Source organism: Neopsephotus bourkii, unplaced genomic scaffold, assembly GCF_033783945.1.
Source record: "Neopsephotus bourkii isolate Nb327-2 ecotype Australia unplaced genomic scaffold, CSIRO-AGI_Nbou_v1 NB_53, whole genome shotgun sequence".
NCBI classification, from domain to species: Eukaryota; Metazoa; Chordata; class Aves; order Psittaciformes; family Psittacidae; genus Neopsephotus; species Neopsephotus bourkii.
In genome coordinates, this window is record NW_026900570.1 from 4,993,129 (window position 1) to 5,006,268 (window position 13,140).

Consider the following 13,140-nt stretch of genomic DNA (forward strand, 5'->3'; position numbering starts at 1 on the left):
AAATAAAGGTGACAAATTACTGGAGAAAGAAGCTGACTAAAACCCTGAAATGTTTATGGGTAAACACTAAAGGTAGGCCTATGGAGTCTAAGGGTGAGTAATGTTTGCAAAAGCATTACAGAAAAATCATTTCTTTAATCAAATAGTTAATATCAGCTCTTAAAGAAAAATAAACCTTTAGATAGGCATTTGAAAAACTATGAAGATGAAGAAGATACACAGTTACAAAGCTGTATTAACTTTACCTGAAAAAAATAATTAAAACTTAGTGCTAGCTTACAATTACCAAAGCAGGTAGGATTTAATTCCTAAAAACAAACCTTTTTTATTTCTGGGTACACATAATACTTACCTTCTTTATTTAAAAAATAGGTAAACATAAAGATATGTAGATACACACAAAAGCACATTTTTATATTCATATATTTAAATATATTAAGAGAATTACTTACTACCATAATTTTGAAAAGATAATTTATCTAGAAATAGAGTACTATAGCAGAACTACAACTGCAATTAAAAAACAAACAAAAAAAAAACAACAACAAAGCAAAGAAACAAACAAAAAAAGACCTACATCAAAATACTTAATCCTTTTTTCAATACCTACAAACATATTCTCCAGAACATTTACCTTCCCAGGAAGTCATCTTTGTCTGGATCTTCATCAAAGAGCTCAATCTCTAGCTCCTGTCCTGGATGTTCATATACTAAGGCCTGCAAGTACAGCAAGATGGCATTGTCAATGGTAAAACTAACTAGCTTTGTTTAATGGCATAGTAACAGTAAAACATGGAATTGCAGTGCCTTTGTGTATTAACATGTATCAATAAGCAAATGCTTTAAAAAAGATGAAATTTAATGAGCAGAGCACGTAAAAAAGCTATTTAGATGTTATTTACTAATGTTGGCTTTAAGAAACTAGAATGCTTTTCAGAATTATTGATGCTTAGTCTAGGGAAAAAAAATAAAATATATATATACATGCATATATATAAAAGCATCAATGGAGAATTTCTGTTTTGCTACAGAACTTTGGGCTTTTAGAGGGAGATAGCAAGAAGCTCCTCAAGAGAGTTCCCGAAATATCTTTTTTAACAAAAGAAACTTCAGAAGACAACTTTACTGAACACGCAAGGTATTTTTATTGATTATACCTCATAAACTTCATTCCATTTTGGATTGAGATTTTCTTTGATGACCTTGCTTTGGAAAATCTGGTTACCCACACGGATGATTCCATAAGGATCTGACTTCCCTTTGACAATCCCTTTTAGATAAGTATCTTTCGCCTCCAGGTCCTGAGCTTCAATAAAGTGTATCCTTAAAACACCCTGAAAAAGATGAGTTTATGCAGTAATCTGAAAGCTTCAATGTCATCACAATTTATGCAATGTATGTTTTTTTAATTTCCACTGTGATTTTGCTAGTATGAAACTTAATTTGGAGACACTGTAAATGAGGGGATATCAAGAGGATTCACATATACAGCAGGCCTAGCACTCAAGAGGCTCCTGAAAAGAAAAACTGTCATCAACAATCAGAAACATTCCAGTTATATCAAGAAATGCCATGTCACTGGAAGTGAGTAGCAGTAAATAGCTACAACTTTCAAGTGAACAGCACTAACAATAATTTACAGTGATAATATAAAATGTATGCTACTTAATTTTTGGTCTACACAGTCAAACTATATATTAGCAAGTAATATGTTTAAGATTCTATTAAAACAAAGAAAAAATCTGGATGTTATTATGAAACATTAACTCCACAGAAATTACTAATAAATGAAATTGATTATTTTGACTGACTGGATTTACTATAGCTGGCACTACTGCAGTAACTGTATTTAGAAATTCACATGGATGTGAATATCTTTTAACAGCTACTACTACAGAAGAAAAGAAAAAAAAAGCCAGATTATTAGCAGAAACATGCTTACCTTTGGCATAGGAAACCGCAACTGAGCAATCTGCACTTCACTAACAAGGGGGACTGTAATCCTATTTGGAAGGACTAGGTAGTTGGATATTATATCCAATATTATTGTATCTGATAAACCACTGTTGGAGAAAATAATCCTTAGTTACTTCATGAGAATTAAACATGTTTTGGCACACTCATATACTTCTTTTGCTGCTTAACAACCTAAAAGGAGAAAATATTTGCCTTTTGGGAGGGAACAGAAGATACACCTGGGTTTTAACCACTTTTTAAAAATAAAGGATTCTTTCCAAAATGACCACCAGGTGGAAGTAGCTAACACTGAATAGCAGAAACCAGAGAGATTACTATAAACTCATTTCCTTGCCACTGCCAAGTTGCCCCCCCCACTCCCGCCTTTTAAAACCACCCAGGATAAATGGCTATTGCATAAGTTTTCTTGCCTGAATTGCATACAACCAAGCAGATGTTGACTGTTAATCTGCTTTTGTATTTCAATAATGATTTAACTGTCCCTGAAAGTTTGGCTAAGCATTCCTATACCGTTATGAAACAAGTTGTCCCCTTCAGCTGGGAGGACTTGTCATTTAAAACAGAAACAGAAAGAAGTCATGCTCATGCCTGAGTAAAATATAGCCTGGGGAAGCAAAACAGATTTTGTTCTGGTAAAAAGGGAGTGGCAGCACAATCACATGGGTAATGAATCATTAAAAAAAAAAAAAAAAAACACCACAAAAAACAACCACAACACAAACAGCCCATACCATTTCATAAATACAGAAAATAAAAATATTTCCTTAACTATGAGTTCATCCAGTTTGGGTCTGCATTGACAACAAATCAGTGCCTTGTCAGACCAACACCACTGGTTACACACATTGCCTACACTGGCAAAAAGGCAGAACAGGTGTAAAACACTCCATGTATTTTATTATACTATCAAAAGCTCAATTTTGTTGCAGAAAAGTAATTGGCACTTACCAACTCTTTTGCATTTCTCTCTATCTAGCTTTACTTAAGTTTTAGTGACAGAATCAGCAGCTATGTATTTTTCCTGTGTTTTTATTCATACTGCAGAGACAGCACATCTCTCACTGCATAGAGAATTTTTACTATATCTCAAGCAACCATAATATAATTCATCTTCCCATCACCCACATCCTCTCCTGACATCACTTAAGTATTCTCACAGCCTGGCTCCTCCTCACATCAAGACTTTAGTTCCACTCCTCTATAAGGTACACTGAAGATGGAATATTAATTACTTTTGTGTCCTTCTCCTGTGGAATCATATATGAAGAGCAGTGGAAGTTGCTGACAGGGAAGCTGTTAGCAGCAAATGCAGAAATTCATTTAGCAGAAGACATTTGCAGACAGTATGAACAAGTAGTTTAGTGTGCAGCCCACAGCCATTGGACAAGAAATGTACCTGTGGTGGCAGCAATCTCTTGTTCATCACTGTTTATAACAACTACAATATGTCAAGCTGTTGTACCAAAACTTACAGTCTATCTATGCAGATAAGAAAACCAAATACATCACTGAAGATATCTCTTGGCAAGGCAAAGCATGAGTCACCACTGTTACTATAGAAACCATACCACATCTAGATGGCACCATTTTGTGCATATGTGGCCAAGTTTGGTTGCTCTGGAAACCATAAACTTAAGATACTTAGAAAGAGTTTGTTTAGCTTTGAGGTTTTGTGTTTGCAGTCAGGCAAATATGCACCATGATATTAATCTCAGGAGCCTAGTAAGTTTAAGTATTAAACATAAATTTATTAGTCTTATGTCAATAGAGCAAATTACTACTCTGGAGCTGTATTTTGGAAGCCATTTTCTCACTCATCAAGCAAACCCCTTTTCTCAGAGGCAGTCTTAAGCAGATTCGAAACATAAGCAATTCTTGCAGCCATTAACCTACTTAATGCAAGTTCTAATTTCAAGCTGTTCAACTGGGATTCCAGACTCACCTAAACAAAGCAAGAACCATTTCAGTCACGCAACTGAGCACCAGAGGATTAATTTAATGCCTAAATTCAAACTTTTTTTTTTTATACAATAAAAAATAATTCTGGAGTCAGCCAACTCTTGAGAGTATCAGTTCCAATAAAACAACTAGTCACAAAATCCAAGTGTGTGTCAGATCCACCATTACCCCCTTAGCCATTGTCTCAATATTAAAAACCCTCTGTGTAACTATAACTAGATAATTATGAATATATTTATGGATTTAACCTTATCAGGATTGCAGTGATTCAAAGTAGCTTGGTTTTCACCTCTACTTTTGCTTTATTCTTTGGGGTTATATCAATGCACTACTTTGAAAAACTGAATAAGCCAAACATCTTTCCTAGTTATATTTGGTCAGTATTTTTGCTACTCCCTTTGATCTTTACATAATAAACAGAAAGCTTTAAAAGTAAGTACTTGAAGAGATTACAAAGTTTATTTCATTTGATTACTGTTTTAAGGTATTTATAGCTACCTCTACAGAAGCAACTAGAAATTTATTGACATACAAAACCATGAGCCAAGTTAATATGAACCCACTACTATGAAAAACAAGGCTCTTTGTCTTTCCACTGCACTAGGGGATGCCAGATAGGAAATTTACAATATACTGGAAATCTGGAAAGGGTTAGAACACTAAAAACATAAAAATAATAAAAAAAAAAAAAATTAAAAATCATCTTAAAAAAAATGTTTTTAACAAGACCTACTAGATATACTTTTGATGTACTTTCGCTAAAATCACTACCTTCCGCATATGGAGCAATTTCATATAATTCCAAATGAAAAGATAACTGCTCAGAGTCATTTAAGGTAAAATTATTTAGCTAATGGTCTTCAGATCTTTTGGGGTTTATTAGGATGGAGGAATATCAAACACTACTTTACATATACTCACTTCAGCCCTGGAACATCCAGAAGATTGGTCAATCCAGTCCAGTTAATTTCTAATAGCTGTGAATTACAGAGAAAAGAGAAGGGGCGATGGAGGGAGTGGGGGAGAGACAAGGGAAAGAAAAAGAAATAAACTTGATCACTATAGATTCTGACCAGTGGAGGGTTAATAACCAGTTTCCAGGTTTTCCTTAAGCAAAACTTTTTCCATTCTAAATAATTTTTAGCCACATTTTTTTAATCAGTTATAAAAACAGCTAACCATTCTCTTACCCACCCTTCGATGCAAACATAAATACACACATGCACACCCCAATACGTGTATGTACATATCTACTACACACAACCAATATGAAATACTGTAACGTAGTCCTATTTTCTGAAGAAAGATATTCATATTCACCATAGACCTGAATAGATGAACAGTCACCAATATGAATTTGCAAAGTATAACAAGCTGATGAAGAATCCCATTTGGGACCAGAAAAATAAGAGATCTAGAAGATATGACCAATGAAAAAAATTGGTCATAGGACTGGGAGGTGGAAGGAGGATGTGACAACAACCTGCAAACACAGAGTCAGTTGTTTTCAATGATAGAGACAAATTCATTCTACCACTGATGCAATAAAGACAAGAGGTATCAACAGGAGTAAGTATCCAAGTGAGAAAAATCTTCAGAAAAAGCTTATAGACATAACTCATTGCTAGATCATATATCTTTCCTTTGCTGAAAGCCTTTACAGAATATTAGACCAATGCTATAAAGGTATTTATCTGTTTCAGAGCTGCTGATATTTAATAACCGATTTCTAATATTGCTTTCAATCCTGTAATCATTTAATTTTAGACAACAAAACTAACAATCAAATTCTCTTATCTCTTCTTACTGAAAACCTCCTATTAACTGCATAGAATGGAGTAGAAGCAACAAACAAATCCAAAGCCACCTAACTACCCCCAGGTTTCCAAATCCAACTAACCCAATCTAAAAATCACTGCATAAAAAAAGTTTGAGAGATTTAGAGATTCCTCAACTAAGAAACTAATTGTGGTGGTTCACTGGCATGCTGAACCAAAACAACAAATCTCTACAAGAACGTATGTTGCATCTTTCCACAAAAAGGCAGGAATCTTCACCCTACATTGATTTTCTATAAAAAAACAGCACGTACCATTCTTTTATAAAGGTTCTATTAATAGTTTAATTAGTGATTTCCTTTGTGAATACTTTGACTAAAGATAACACATAATACAATCACTTACATAAGGAGCACTTAATATACTTTTGGAATAGTAGTAAAATATTTTAACAATGTTATCTATGAAGCACCTAGCCTACCTGTAACAAACAGTAAAGTAGAAAAAAATCATTATCCTTTTAATGGAAAAGGTAGTAGGATGTCATGACTAAATGTTCCAAAACAAAAGGTAAGACATATCATGGCATGTACTGCAAGAATCTACATGAGAAGGGAGCAAGCCACAAGGAAGGCTAACACTATGCTGGGCTACATTAGGAAAACCATTGCCAGCAGGTTGAAGGAGGCAATCCTTCTCTGCTCAGCACTGATGAGGCCACACCTGGAGTGCTTTGTGCAGTGCTGGGCTCCTCAGCACATGGATATATTGGAGAGTCCCACAAAGGGTCAAGAATATGATTAAGGGATTGGAGCATCTCTCCTATGAGGAAAAGCTAAGAGCACTGAGACTATTTAGTCCAAAGAAGAGAAGGTTTGGGTGGGATCTTAATGTCTATAAATACCTTAAGGGAGGGTGCAAAGATGACAAAGCCAGGCTCTTCACAGTGGTGCCCAGTGACAGGACCAGAGGCAATGGAGACAAACTGAAATGCAGGAGGGTCTCTTTGAACATCAGGAAACACTTTTTTTACTGTGAGGTTGACCACGCACTGGCACAAGTTGCCCAGAGAGGTTGTAGAGACTTCACCTTCGAAGATACTCAAAAGCCACCTGGACATGGTCCTGGGCAACCTGCTCTAGATAGCCCCACTTGAGCAAGGAGGTTGAACCAGATGACCTCTAAAGTTCCCTGTCAACCTCAACTATTCTATGAGTCTGTGAACATATTACAATAGAAAACTATTTGGTCCCATCCAGGGATTAAGATCAGTGTCTTCCTGACTATGCTATTCAGTGAACCAACCTACAGACTTCAATAGAATACTTACAATTTAGCACCTTCCCTGCTGATAGCCATTCAGAAAAAATAACTTCAGTTTTGTACTATATATTTCCTTAATCCTGCAAACCCACAAATGTTTAAGTAATGTAGCATACAAGTAGCTTGGTAGTAGCTGATAAGACTGACCACAACTTGTGTTTTCAGGCTGGTTCTCATGTTCTTAACACAAGTTTTGACATTACATTATGTGACACCTCAAAAATCCATGCAAGCTACCAAGGCTCTGGAAGAAGTAATTTTATACTGGTTTTAAGACAAAGAGCCCAATTGATTACATAATTTTTATTCCCTTTTTCATTATTCATAGGCAAATGGTAAAACAAATGCACATCGTAAACATCCCCCCAAAAGTGATCCCTATCCTAAGGTGTTCATACCTACATTCCATGTAACAGCTTTACATACTGATATTTTCAAAAATGAGAAAATACATTTCCTTCTGATTCTTTTTTCATGCTTTGTTTAGCATATTGCATACAACAATTAACAGAGCAGTCCTGCACTGTCTCCTAAACAGACTTAACCGAATTTAATTGAGTAATATAATGTTGAAATTCAGCATTGAGAAACATCTCCTACACTAGACTGAAACATGTGTCATGGTGGTTTCTGTATTAACCGCCACAACTCAAAACAAAATAAAGAACAATCTATGAGATACCACTGAGAACCAAAAGATTTTCAATTTATGTGACCAAAAAAAAGCATTTTTAAAGGTTGCAACACAGGATACGCAACACAGAGTGCTTATGGTACAATCTCACTATTAATACTTTGATTATTACACTCCTCAAAAACTACTGGTTCATCTGGTCATCAGTGCTTAGTCCATGAAGCATGTAAAACTAGTTACACAAAGAAACTGAAAAAAATAGTGCTACTAAAAGTGGCCATTCAGACAAGAAATGTAATTAGTACATAGAATATCAGAAGCTTCTATTCATCCACTTATTGTACAGGAAAAAATACAAAGACAGAGGTCAATTTCAGACATGCTAAAGACAAATCCTCTTCCATTCAAAGTTGAAGCTAAGAATTTAAACACGTTACAAAGGCTAAGCACTTTACAGGATTATGAGAAAAGCTTTGCAAATAGATCTTAAGCCATGAAGTCTATTGGAAGGAATACGATCCTCCAAAATACGGCCATAAATTAAGCTTTCCCTATCTGGGCTTTGAAAGTAAATTCTCCTTGTAGACAAGATTTGCTACTTTGCCCACTATAGTGATTCCTTTCCAATCCTACCAGAAGAGTCCAGCAGTAATGAAGCACAGTGCAATAACACACACTCTAATCTTAGTCTACAAATATTAGTGAAAAATGTCTTACCCCCAAACCCTCACTCCCGCTGCCCCCTCCTGGTTTTGGTGTTCTTGCCCTGCCCCCATCACTCCCAATTTCTCCTCAATAATGTTATTTCAAACCTGCACTTTTGGCTTCCAAACATAATCAGATTTCAGCATAAGACACACCTTTGGTAACTTAAGAAAAGAGGAGTTTTCAAATAAGCAACACAAGTTCATGCAAAAAAGGCTTATACCTGCAGTAGTATGGAAATAGCACTGACTGCAGACAAACTGGCAGTAGAAAGAAAAGAAAGCAAAATCTACAGTATTGTTCGACAAATAAGAGGAAGCCCTTCCAGCCATAGTCCAGGCAAATACCAAGGATTTTAATTCCACATTTTGGGCATTGCCATGCCAAGACTTTCTGGAGAAGAAAATTACCCTCTAACTTGAAGTTCTGACAGTTAAGGTAAAGCAACGTCACCACCCTAACAAACTAAGCCCTATGGAGAAAAAGGGAGCAAGCAGAAGACTGCCCTGCCAGCTGATAAACTATTTTATGAAGCACTGAATATAAAAAAATTTCACACTTAAAAAATAGTTTTGGCCTTTAAATCTCAGAACAGGCTAATGATATTATTTCCTTCCCTGCCAGTGCTCTGAGCAATGCATTATTCCCTTAGTTTAGCTAAACTCAGGAAACGCCAGCTGGTTCTCTGCAGCAGAACTATCAGGGCACTGGAGAAACTACATTCAGGATTTGTCACTAAGTGAAATTCTGCCAGGAGGCAGAAGTAGTGTGGTGCATTTCCACAGCTCATTGCAATTGAGAGAGGTGATGTGCCTTGCAGAGACTTACCAGCCAGCTCACTGGCCTAGAGCAGGATTTCAGACACCAGTTACACTTTCCGATGAAGTAGTTTGTGTATCATGTTACTCAAAGCTCTTTGCTCTTTCAATTATTCCTCTGCTCAGAACAGTGAAAACAAATTGTTTCACTGCTCAGAGCAGTGAAACCCAAGAAATTTGTCTTATCAAGGCTCTGTACTGAGGATTAATGCAACACGTCCTTTGAAAGAGTTCAAAAAAAAACCAGCCATATAAATATATATAGATATATTCCTGCAACCTGTAAGAAAAAGCAGGCTGAAAACTGATAAGCATTTTTGCATAGTTGACGTTCTCAATACCCCGGATGCCTCTACAACAGAAAAAGAATGTACTGGAATGTAGAATATACAGAGCTATAACTGAAGTTCACAGCAGCACAAAAGGCAGTCTCTAAGCACTGCCAACCTTGTGGCTTGCTGCCATAAGCACTACTAATTATCACAAGAGAAGCTACCAAGTATTATAAAATGCTGGTGAGCAATTTCCTGCTAATGAAGTTATGGAAGTATAAAACTTCTGCAGGACAAACGATAAACTCTGCTACTGGGCATGATGAGCCAGTTCCATAGGATAAGTTGTGTATCTTCTCAGAAATTAATTATAGGAAGGGTAAGTGAAACTGATTATTCTGTTATCAGTAAGGGGACTAACATGCCCTGTTTTGTTACTTGTGAATAGTCATGCAGAAACACAGTACAATTTTTCTGTTAGTAGAACACAGCCTATTACCACTACAATGCTGAAGTAACATTTTAACAGGTAACACTACCCAGTGTATTTCTGCAGTAAACATATAACAAACTCAACCTCTCAAACAAGGCTTGACTATGCAACACAGAAAGTAGAAATCACACTGGTTTTCATCACTGCTATCAGAAACACAGCACATCTCTGCACAGGAACTGTGTTTTACAGTACTAAGTTTTTCAGTTGTAAATGTCTAAAGATTAGAGATAACTGCTATGGAGATAAGGCATATAGTTATTAAGAGTCATAGCTGTCAAGTTTTTGAGTTAAGGTGACCAGAAGGATCACAATTGGTCTTTAAAAAGTACAGCATATCTTGCTGTTCTCCACAGCATCAATTACTCAAAGCTTCAGTTCAAGCCAATTCTCTCTACTTTCTACTACTCCTGCACTTTGGTTATCACCCTGACACTAATACTGACACTCTCTCGACTCCTTAGTGAGTCAGCTCAAGATGCTAAAATACATCTGAAGAGCAGGAAACTAGTCACTCCTTGCTGTGTTTAATATTCCTGCCAGCTTACGCCACTTAACCAGCTTCCTTCAGGAACGGAAGGTTCAACATGGGTCTAAGAAAGACAATAACAATGAATAGGAGGGCAACAAGAAAAGAATATGGTACTGTGCAAGCACCAACTTTGATGGCCCTTAAAACATCCCATAAAAGCTATCACAATTAAAAATTAAGATAGCGTAAGTTATAGCAATACCTAAGTAACTATGCAAATCACTCACTCTATGAGCAACAAGACTAACTGTTTACAAGTATTATTGTAAGTACCTATGCTTCTACAAACCCCTTTAAGAGAGGTTGAAACACTTTGAAGCAAAGATACTGACAGTCTCATACTCTCTGAAGGCATTTTCAATCAACTGAAAGCAAACCAAAATAACATTCTCCTGCATTCTACGTAACCATCTTATGTTTTTTGCCAGCCATTTCACTAGGACTCATTCTTGGTGAAGCATTCTTTTTGAGTCTAGTTTTCATAAGTACTGATAATTTTTAAAGTCACATCCAGCACTGAGTTTTCCAAAGGCAGCCAACATTACATGAAACTAAATCAACATTAAATAAATCGAAACTGCAGGACAGAACCAATCTGTAAAGTGACTGGAGGGAGAACAGTGCTCAAGTCAGCCAGTGGAAGGCAAAACTGTAAATGTAAAAATGAGAGCTTTGGAAGATTTGACTGTTTTTCCTGGAAGACAGCCTGTTTTCCAGCCTTTGTTGCTTTATTTATAGAACAAAAGTATTGGTATTTTCATGCCATTGTTTTTTAAGAAAAGGGTTGGGTTAGGACGCACCTTCAATGGTAGGTGTGCCACTAAACAAGCTTTTAAAAACTACAGATTTGCACTCCAGCTATAACCCACATAGTCTAGAAATGAACCAGAAAACTAAATAATTAACTTTATGATACTCTGTTCTAGAAATAAAAGATAAATAAACTTAAAGAAACAGAATATACGGTAAATATACATAACATATTAAGTAATATAAAGCACCTTACAAATCCTGACTATTTAAACAGCACTAAATCCTCTCTGGCATTGAAGCTTAGAATTTTAAAAAGCTATTTCAAAACATCAGAATGCACACATTTTTCTCTCTTGAAATCTTCTATATTTGGACATATTTTATAAGCTGATAGAACTTTTAGTACCTTCTTAAAAAGAGTAACAAAAAAAACCCACCAAAACAAACAGTGTTTTAAATGTTTCATATAATGCAAGAACTCTTCCAGCACCAAAAATTTCATGCATTACTCAGAAATATGAGGCTGGTAAACTCATTAACCAAGTATGTTCAGAACTATTAATTTAGGCTGTGTTGCCTTATATAGTCATTAAGGCCAGCAAACAGATGATAGAGAGCAAGAGGAATTGTTGCCAGTTACTTTAGACTGGAAAATATGAGAACAAAATCTAATGCTAGCTGCCAACTAATTCCTCTTCTCTTCTAACAAAAATACTGGAGAAAAGCTTTCCTTGGCTGCAGCCACTTGCTCTCTAGTAATAGGACAGAATTTGGTTATTGCTATAACAAACTTACTTTACATTTTTCTACAGAAGTTAGACAAACATCAAGAAGACACACTGCAGTGGGGAGAAAAATCTGCCTGGAAAAAAAAAACAACCTAAATATCCACGTATAACTGTCAAAATTATGGGATGATGTGATTCAAAGGTACATTTTTTGAACAATCCACCCTTAAGTTTTCTCAGACCTTGGCTACTAACTCAGTTTGCAAGTAAAAGGGGAGTGAAAACCGCTTTTAATGTTTCCATAACAGAATATTTGGGGGGAGGGGGTGGATTTTTAGTTTTCATACTTCAGTCTAGTCTAAGTCCCACAGTGACTTGTCCCACAAAGTCACCAGACTCCTAATAAAGTATCATGACAGTAGGAATAAAGACAAAATTACTGTGGACAAAGAACTTCCTAAAGTTCAGGAGGCCAGTGACCACAAATGAGAGGTGTATCATTTGGTATATTTTCAGTTTACTATCTCAGGTGCAAGTTGTCCAAATCAAGCACTTAGCTAGTACATGGCACTTAGGGTGGATCAGGAACAGAAAGGACTGAGCACAGGTACCAGAGCAAAAAGCTAACTGGAGGTATCTGGGAACACCAAAAATTGAAGGTTCAGAAAAATGCTACCAGAGCATGATGCTGGGAAACAGAAGTGTCAGGAAATGCTCATGAACCAGCTCACCTGCTGATGATTTCTACCTCCCTATCCCCTGCCAGCTTTCTTGCCTCTCTTCTAAAAAGCAACAAGGTGGTAGCTGCAGGAGGCACCCCAGGAAAGCAGTCCAGACACACTGTACTGGGTCACAGCTCTGAGTGTGTCAGAAGGCCTTCTGCAGAAGGACTGTACACTGTTTTTTTTCCTCAGTGAATACAGACCAGAACTAAGAGAGAACACAAACCACATCAACATGAAGAAAGGTCATTCCTGTAAGAAAAAAAAAACGTTAAGCCTGTGTCCACACAGCTACACTCTTCTACCTGTTCTTCAAAAATAGAGTGTTTGCATTTAACTTGTTTATTGGATGGTCCCTGTAATGAGCTGGGCACTGGAAACTGTTTAGGAAAGCAATAAATAAATAACAAAATAACAGCAGACAGCACACTAACAGTTACACAGTG

General features: G+C 36.3%; 1 protein-coding gene across 4 annotated transcripts in view; it reads right to left on the minus strand.

Annotated features, from left to right (window-relative positions):
- The window catches only part of ESYT2 (extended synaptotagmin 2), a 74,722-nt gene that overhangs the window by 24,492 nt on the left and 37,090 nt on the right, over window positions 1-13,140 (minus strand). For all 4 annotated transcript variants that reach the window (XM_061349440.1, XM_061349449.1, XM_061349455.1 and 1 more), the window contains exons 7-10: window positions 4,858-4,913; window positions 1,943-2,063; window positions 1,158-1,334; window positions 635-717 (exon numbers count right to left, since the gene is read on the minus strand). In XM_061349440.1, coding sequence (XP_061205424.1) covers window positions 635-717; window positions 1,158-1,334; window positions 1,943-2,063; window positions 4,858-4,913 — 437 coding nt within the window. The remainder of the gene's footprint in view (window positions 1-634; window positions 718-1,157; window positions 1,335-1,942; window positions 2,064-4,857; window positions 4,914-13,140) is intronic.